The sequence below is a fragment of the Kryptolebias marmoratus genome, linkage group LG9 (genome assembly GCF_001649575.2).
Source record: "Kryptolebias marmoratus isolate JLee-2015 linkage group LG9, ASM164957v2, whole genome shotgun sequence".
NCBI classification, from domain to species: domain Eukaryota; kingdom Metazoa; phylum Chordata; class Actinopteri; order Cyprinodontiformes; family Rivulidae; genus Kryptolebias; species Kryptolebias marmoratus.
Window position 1 is genome coordinate 13,561,045 of NC_051438.1, and position 8,962 is coordinate 13,570,006.

General features: G+C 47.0%; 1 protein-coding gene across 2 annotated transcripts in view; it reads right to left on the minus strand.

Annotated features, from left to right (window-relative positions):
• LOC108242045 (ectodysplasin-A) overlaps positions 1-6,858 on the minus strand; it is a 13,107-nt gene extending 6,249 nt beyond the window's left edge. The window contains exon 1 of one of the 2 annotated variants that reach the window (XM_017426625.3): positions 6,359-6,858. In XM_017426625.3, the coding sequence (XP_017282114.1) occupies positions 6,359-6,697 (339 nt within the window). In that variant the 5' untranslated portion in view covers positions 6,698-6,858. The remainder of the gene's footprint in view (positions 1-6,358) is intronic. The other variant, XM_017426624.3, reaches the window with a different exon arrangement.
• Between the last annotated feature and the right edge of the window lie 2,104 nt (positions 6,859-8,962).

Here is an 8,962-nt window from a genome sequence, read left to right on the forward strand (position 1 = left end):
ACCCCCTCCCCCTGCGTCCCATTCCCTGAAAGTGAGGGATGAGCTGAATCATGTCAGACGGCCTCGCTGGGCGAGCTCGATGTAGTTAACATCTACATCCCTGACCAGATGCCAGCCACGTCTGACCTCACGAGCCCGGGAAATCCAGCGCGGCGGATAAACATGCGCTGGAACGCTTTATTGACACCCGGCCCCCCCCTCCAGATGTTCCCGCGAGCAGCAACGCTGGCTGTTCATTTGGTGCGCAGGTGCCTCCACATCTCCTCTCCAGCTGTTGGCATGCGGAGCGGGAGCGGGGCGGGTGGTTGAGAGGCCGGGAGGGGCGGCCGAGGTTTCTGCGCCTCTTAAAGAATTCTTGGTGTATGTTCGGCCATATGGCTTTACACTTTCGTCTGTTCTGACAGCCAAACATGATTCAACAGCCAATTCCTGGCTTCGGATTGAAGCCGCGGCGAAATGAGTAAAGACAAACAAGCGCAGGCTACTACACAAACTGCTGCAGCTGACACTGGAGATGAAAGTGGAAACATTATCATTTTCTTAATTAAAATAAAGAAGAGAGCCATGCGAAATGTTTTCACACTCTTTCTTGCTTCATTTCACGTCATTAGAACATTTACAGCCTTCATGCTCTTCAAAGGCACGCGGAGTTACAGTAAATCAGGATGACAACGTGTTGGTATGTATGCCAAGTGCCAACTATTGAGTAAACCATTCTTTTTCAGCACAAAGGGAAAATGCTATTAATTAGAGGGCTTTCAACTCTTCAAAGTGTGTGTGTGTGTGTGTGTGTGTAGGGGGGGGAGTGGTTGCTGTTGCGCGCAGTGGATGAGATTCCCCGTTGCTTCGTGAGGATATGACTAAAATTCAGTCGCCCCAGGGTGTGCAATTTGGCTATCACAAGATTTCCTTTTGCCTTATTAGCACCATCAAAACGGCTCGTATTCTCGCTAATCCGAGCCCGCTCGCTGAAAGAATCCTCCAACATTTAGGAGATGATAATTAGGACAGAGAGCTACAGATGTTGTTTTTTTTTTTTTTTTTAAAACCTCCAGGACATCAGCGCCGCTTCTCTCACATTTCTATCCAAATATTAGCCGCTCCGGTCGCAGAAGCGTCTCCGAATCTTGGACTCTCGCCGGAAACTGGAAACCCAAGCGGGCGCTCGAAGAATGCGAGGCTGCCGAGGAGGTGAAACGGAGGGCTGGTGGCTGCGGTTGCACGCTGGGGTGCCCATCGCATTACTAACGTCAGCGGCATGCATACTCCTGAGAGCCGGTTGCTCCCTGAATACTCCCGTATTCAGACACAAATAAAGAATGGATGGCCTTCCCTCAGCCAGCACCTGACACCACTCTCTGAGGAAAGCCATGTGTTTCAAACCATAACTTTAGTAATTTAATAATCGTACGCAGATCTTGTCATCTGAAAGGGCTGTGGAGCTCAACTTAGGGGAAATGTAGCCTGTCAGCAGCTAATCACGCCTCAGATTGTTGCAACACTTGCTGGCAAAGTGATTCATCGCCGAACGCCTTGAGACTTTAGTATTTTGGTGGGTGCTTGGAGCCGATCTGCGCTCGGCGTCTCTACGCCATCTGTCTGTCAGGCTCGCGTGCAGCTTCGTATCGACGAGGTTTTCGACCTTCCGCCTCTTGCTCTTTGACCACCTTCTCATATAAAGCCTGTACGCGCGAGTGCGACGCTGCCGGTTTCAACCGAACTAATGCGGGCGCGACAGCCCGCGCCGACGCCTCAGAGATCGTATGAGAACTTTTTTTTTTTGAGTCCCATCAAACTGAGTTTTTTTTTTTTTTTAATAGCTGTTAACTAGACTCCAGATGTTTCAGCATCTGTTCTCTGGGAGACTTTGAAGGCACAGATCAGAGGGGAGAATTATTTAATGTAATGGAAATGTTTGAGCGAAGAATAAAACGCCAGCGATGATTCCCCTCGCGGCAGAGCTCCCCTCACTGATGTCAGGTGAACCGAGGCGACGCTCGGGCCTCCCTTTTTACGGCTCCAGAATCACTCCGCCGTCGCAGATTTTAAAGTTACACACACACACACACACATACACACGCATCTGGATTTTTTTTACTGTTGGGAACTGTGCGGATCTGCTGGAAAGCTGGCATTAACTGCCTTGCTCAAGGGCATACCGACTGAGCTGTTGACTGCTTTGCTCACTTCCTGAGCCCAGATCATAAATGACCAGATCATCTGTTTTGATTAAGAAGCAACGAGACGAATCTGGAAAAAAAAAAAAAAAAAAGCGTGAGGTTTTGAGTGGTTCTTAACTTTTAACTGCATTCCAGTAAGCGACTGCTTGCTTTGATTGTTGATACAAAGTTTTGCAGATTTAAGAGTTTCCTTTTTTTCCCCTGTATTACGTCTTATAAATGTCTCAAATTCTGGGTGACAGCTGATCACTTGCTGTGTTTTGTGTTTTTTTCCTTCTTGGTCCAATGACTTGGCTCCACTGAGTTTCTTTTCCGTTCAAGAAGCAACCCAGGAAACTGACAGCGCCCCGTCGCACCGTTACTCACATGCAGCCGAGGCTTTTTATCGGGGCGTTTTCGCGACGGCTGCCCTCCTTAGAGCCTGAAAACTTTTCTAAAAGGAAGGCGGAATTTCATAAGCTTGCATTTTGAGAAACGATGACAGGCGGCGCTAAAGATGAGCAAAAAAACCACAGTAAAACAGGGTCAAAACTAGAAATGTAGGAAGTCATGTCTCATCCAAGACTAAAACCTTAACATCGAGGCAAAAACAATCCATTTTAGTCTTTCAGTTACTTTAAAAAGATGTCTACCCATAGGGTTTGTCAATGGCTGATGATGGTTGTTAGAAATCTGGGCAGCTGGTGGTTGGTTTAAGAAGCCAATTTTTTTTTTTTGGTTGTTTGTTTTGGAGCCATAAATATAACAGTTTAGGATTCCTACACACTACAATGTGACATATTATTGAAAGGGAAAAACAAACTGGAAAACCGAGCCAATGTTTACTGCAGGGTGTGTAATAGCCAGTAGTAAGAACAGCATGGGGCTCAGAACCAACTGATGACAAATACTTTGATTCTAACTATAGATCCACTTTAATCAGCTGATAATGGCCTCTTTTTGTAAAAAACAAAAGATCTGCAGAAGTCCACGTCTGTATCAACTGCCAAGTACAAAAACCACCTTACTGGAGCCCACATTTTAGGGGTTTGTTAAAGTAAGAATGTTCTTCCATATATTAGTTTAAGGTGTACAAGTTCTTCTAAGGGTTGTTAAATATATTTGTTTAGGTTAAGCAATATTGTTATATTTTGTTAAACAAAAAACGCGTACTGGCTAAAAAGATTGGCATGGGTGACAGAAATCGATCACTCTCTGCTCAAAACAATCGATTGGACCTACTTTAACTCCAAAAAAACCCAAACTCTGACAGCTTTGTTTTAACTCGCTTCCTGCTGATCATATCTGCACTGCTCAAAGACCGAACAAGATCGAGTGTCGATGTTGTAAAGTTGGCGCATTGTCTAAGTGAACTTCCTTTGGAGTCTGCCGATGTTGTGCCCTAAAAACACTAAAAGCACGCCCTGCCGTGGAAGGGCAGTGTCAGATCTGACAACACTGTGCTGCCCACAGATGTGCCTTACTTTTAATCGACTAATTATGCTCAGGCGTAACAAAGCTGGTTATAAAAAAAACAACCAAAATTGGCCTTATAAATCGGCCGACTGATCAATCAGCCTACCTCTTTACTCCAAGCTCAAAGCAAACCATTTCATTTTTAAATAGATTCCCTACAATATCAGCACAGTTTCAGCCGTCTTTTTCCATCAGTCTGATTTAGGACACAGTGAAGCGAGACAGTTGTTACTTTGTCCTTTGACTCCCTTTCGGATGCTGCGTGTTTAAAAGTTGGATCTCGGTGACCAGCCATGCTGACACCAATCAGACACACAGTAAACAACATCCCAGAGACATCCACGCCACCTGGCCTTTCTTCAAAACACAACTCGACCACCGAAAAATGAATCCGTCCGCCGTAGGAAGGCGCGCGGACCACTAAATGATGACAAACCCCACCGGTTTTTATGTTTGTCACGTCAGATCGTACGCGCCGCGGCGTTTCCTCCCGCTTTGCTACACTTGTCTGTGTATACCTGCACATCGCATCAAATTTCACCGTTGCCGCTGAGGCGCCTTTGATGGGAGACCTGTGTGAAAGAAAACCATCCAATAAACAATCTTTCAGCTCTGCAAGAGGGGGGACCTTCAAAAGAAACGCCCGAAAAGGCTTACAAGTGCGGCCGCTGCGTCTAAATGCCACATGCTCCTGTTTCTCCAACTATGTAAACTGTGGGATGTGTAATCAGAGTTGTTTAATGCAGACATCTGGCGAGGACAGCATCACAGCGCTGTTAAATATTTACAGCTGGGCCACAGTCTTTCACCCCGTGAAGCGTCACCATCTGGGCCCGAACACCAGGCCCCGTCCGCGACGACGAGGGGTGGGGTGGGGGGGTGGGGACCACCGCTATTTGAAATAGGCGTACGAGAGGGCACGCAGACGGCTAAACAAACGGGCTGATCTCGTGAGGAGAAAAAATGTTACGGAGAAATACGAGCGATGGATCTCATTAATGTTTCCTACAGAGAAATAAATGTGTCTGTGCTGGAGCACAAAAAAAAAAGAAAAAAGAAGAATTCCTCTGAGTGACTATCAAGTTATGCACGACTAAATGTCCGGCCCACACAGAGGATCGTTTTCTCTGTGAAAAAAGGTTACACAACTGTTGACAAATGAGCAAGAAACCAGAAAGCTGAGGTCTCGCCCCCCCCCTCACCCGCCTTTTTTTTTTCCCCTTCTTCTTCTGCTGATTAAATTAGGGCGTGCGTGTGGTGGGGTGCAGGAGGGGGCCGTTGCCAAAGCCACAAGACAACACAATGAGAGTTCAATCAGCCTGCTGCCAGAAAAGAAAACACATGTGAGACGAGACTGGCCCGGCTCCAAGTACCAAGTGGCCCATCTGAGTCCTGATGAATTTACATCAGCCCCTTGGGCTTTGCACCTGCTGGTGATCGAGTTCACTTTGCCGTCCACCTGTTCCAGCACGCCGGCTGACCCGTCTTTGCCATTCCAGCTGGGCACGCTCCTTATTAAAAAGGGGAGCTCGGAGGACCAGGCAAACTGGGTTAAATGTGGCTAAATTAAAGAGAACGAGTCAACCGAGAGGAGCTCTCCGCTTGTTTTGATAACAGGAGGAGGGGTGGGGGTGGGGATTCGTTACAAAGTGCCACGCTGCATGAGTCTACCTGAGCAGGTTATCTTTGGCCAGGGAACAGAATTAAAGCAGATTTTTAATTCCAACACCCCCCGCTAATTCAGGAAGTGCAAACCTGAACACATCTGCATGGAGGCTGACGGTTGCCGTGAAATAAGCCGCTGCGACAAGCACAGACGCACAACCCGACAACAGGTGTGGCGTCCATCGGCATCTCCCCCGTCGAGGCCAGCTTTCGCTCAGTTTCTACGTTTACACTCTGCTTTCAGAAAAGCTACCAGAAGGTAAGGTTTTGATCTCTCTGGCCTATTTTTCTGTTTATCAGAGCATGGCAAACACATCCCTGATGGCTGAAGTGGGGATCTGGACGGGGAACACAACTCGGTGCAACAACCTGTGGAGGAGCAGCACCAACGGGAGGTGAGTGGACACAACAGGAAGTAGCACGGAGCAGTCACAGAAGGGGGTTAAAATTATTTTTTTAAAAACTTGGTCTCAGCCTGTATTTACTGAAAAATAAACCTTGTTTTTTAGATGCAATATGTCAAATTGTTCATACAGGAATACAAATGACCTTTCCCCGATGACAGAATGGGTAATTTAATAACAAACTTCATCACAGCTGATCAAAATCACAATTATTTGCATTTGAAATAAGAGAATACAAAAGAAAGACAAATAATGCAGACTTTCCAAGGCACGTCATCTCACGTCTGACATTTTCTTGGCTGCAAGTTCATCAGCAGGAGTCTCGTTTGACATTCTCTGCTGCTCTTTCCCCGTCAGATTTGAAGATTACTGAATTATTTCAATGCATTTTTCTTGGCTTTCAAATTACCTAACAGTGAGGAGAAGTCTGCCAGAAGAACGCTCAATTTTTTTTATTTTTTAGCAAAAATGAGAAGCAGCAGACGCTCGATCTGTCAGGGTGGTTGTGGGCCAGATAAAAACGTTAACAAGGCCCCGATTTGGCCCGCGCGCCTACAGTTTGACACATGTCGTTTAAGGGGTTCTATTTATTTGTATTTTTCCAAACCAGCATCTGTTTGAGGTGTTTAGTTAGTTTGTTTGCTTGGTTCTTACCTCATGAGCCTCTCCGCCGCGGCTCCTGCCGGGGTCCGCTCGCGGGTGTCCGGGCGGAGCCAGCAGCACCGCCGCCGGGTCAGCCGGCTCCCTCCCGGTCAGGGTCGCCACGGAGTCCCGCTTCTGGTGGATAATTTCCCTCTTGACTTCGGAGCGCAGGTCCAGGTAGCAGACGAGGGTGACTGCGTGCAGGGACAGCGACAGCAGGAACAAGCCCAGGAAGACGAGGCTGGTGCTGCGGCTCGCCCGGCACTTCTTGTTGCACATCACGCACGGAGCCGCTCCGGGCATCAGCTTGTCCGGGAAGTCCTCCGCGGGGGAACCGCCGTCGCATGCCATTGTCGGAACGGAGCGCGCGAGCAGGTCATACGCGCCTTACCTCGGCATACTCAAGCTCGTGTGTCGCGCGCGAGCCCTGGCTGCTCATTTACGTGGAGACTCATAGGTGCAGCAGCGGCAGCGGTGGCAGGTCGGCAGCAAACTTCTTCCAGTATCTGTAGTAACAATGGAGAGCCGCCCACCTCGTCTGTGATTGGTCCGGAGCGACAAGGAAACCGAGCCCACGGACGGCCCGGGCCAGAGGCTGGGCGCTGGATTCAAAAAGAGTTTAGCGACACCTACTGGAGCACAGTAGCCCCCGCAACTCATGTGAGGTCGAAGTGCGAGATTTTTCTTGTTCCTAAAACCCAAAGGTTCCGAAACTTTTCAGCTCCTGACTCATAAGATAACAGCGGCAAAGATGTGCGAACTCAAATATCACTGACTAAACTAGGCAGGCACTGCTAAAAAGCTTCAGAAACAGTAGAATAATGAGAACAGATACATCTCGTCCTATACTACTTATATTCATTTATCACTATTGGTTTTAAGATTTGTAAAACAAATATAGTAAAGAAGGAAAAAAAATGCTATTTGGAACAATCACCTGCTGCTGAAAGGCGATAAAGTGTGTGTGTTCATTCGTCTGTCAGTTTTTAATGAAACTCATTGAAAATAATCAGCAGTGTACATCTACAACTGATTAACATTTAGAGGCAACCCAATTCAAGATTTGTTCACCTTAAATTACCTTAAAAAAACAAACAAAATAGTTATAAATCAGTCAATTTTACAGCTACTGAGCTAAAATCTGGTGATGTGGTGGCTGAGAGTCATCCTCAAGAGCTAATCTGAGCACTGGCTGCATGAGATCTTTGTTTCAAAATTTGGTGTTAATTATTGAAGTCATCCCTGTCATGCTGTTAGCAAAATATCTCACAAACCAAAGGGGAAATATTTATGAAACTCTCAGAAAGTAATTGTTAGTCGTACGTCTACAACTGATTAATGTTTTTGGAGTCAGTTTAATTCTAGAGTCAAGTCTTACCCAGCACACAAATGGCTAGAACACAGTCACTTTTACAGATATAAAGCTGAAATCCGCTGTGGTCGTAGCTGAGGGTCACCCCCAACACAAAGTCTGAGCACTAACAGAGTATTCAAGATCTCACGATGTTGTTTGAAAATACTCGTAAGTTAACATTACTTTCAAGGTCTGACCTGAACAGTTCCAACTTGTTCGTTTCTCAGCATAAGATGATCTTAGTTTAAAACTCTGGCACAAAAGGCAGCGTTTGATACACATTCCTTCAAGGACTGCTAGACCTTTAATCTTTCAATTTGATTTGATTAGTTTGAGATCATCTCAAGACCTCCAGCTTAGTGTTTCACGGCCCACAGTGGGGCCCCAACCCCAGCTTTTAGGAACCACAGCGGTTTGGATAACAATGCTAGGATTCACGGGGGCTTTAGTTGTGAAAGCGAGGTTCTGGACATGGATTTTGTCAGCACCGAGTCCTGACTTAACCTCCCTGAGAGTCCCTGGGGGTCTGCTTGAGAGGACTTCATGCAACAGCTCGACTCCTCCGCCATCAGCACAACATCTTGATGCGAGAATGATGAACGCGGCCCGGCGAGGAAATAAACGATGCGTCATAAGCTCATTGAAACGGTGTCACGGTGAGAGCGTGTCGTAAACAAAGCCAAAGGTGGTCCCGCAAAGTATTAGAGCGTGCGACCCGAGTGTGTGGCGCGGTCGTCGTACAGCACCTTGAGGCAGGAAAACACATTTTCGTGACTTTCTTTCCGCGACTCTTTGACACGAGCGTGTGAGCGAAGACGGGTGGTCACTGGTGCAATGTATATTGCTTGCACATGTGTTCCAGGGTCGGGACATGCTATTTGTCACTTTGTTTGGCACTTTGGGTTTGTTATGTGGGTGGCAGCTCTTGGTTCCTGTGTGAAACACCGATTTAAGAGCCCGGTAAATACTGCCTGGTGTTGTTACTGAAGGAAGAACAAGCGCTCCGTGATTATAGGATCATCACAGAGTGAAAAACTACTGCGAAGGCTGTTTGTAAACAGGCTGCAAATGACATATTGGACTAACATAACCACATTTGCCGGAGTCAGCCTGAACAGGATGAATACAGGCCCGGAGGAGAGGCCGTGTCACGGTGAGGTCAGCAACACTTTGTGTATACCAACATGAAACACTCCGAACATGTGTCGTTCAGCTGGGAGCAGCGTAACTTTTAGTTTAACCAAAAGACAGCTGAGGACGCT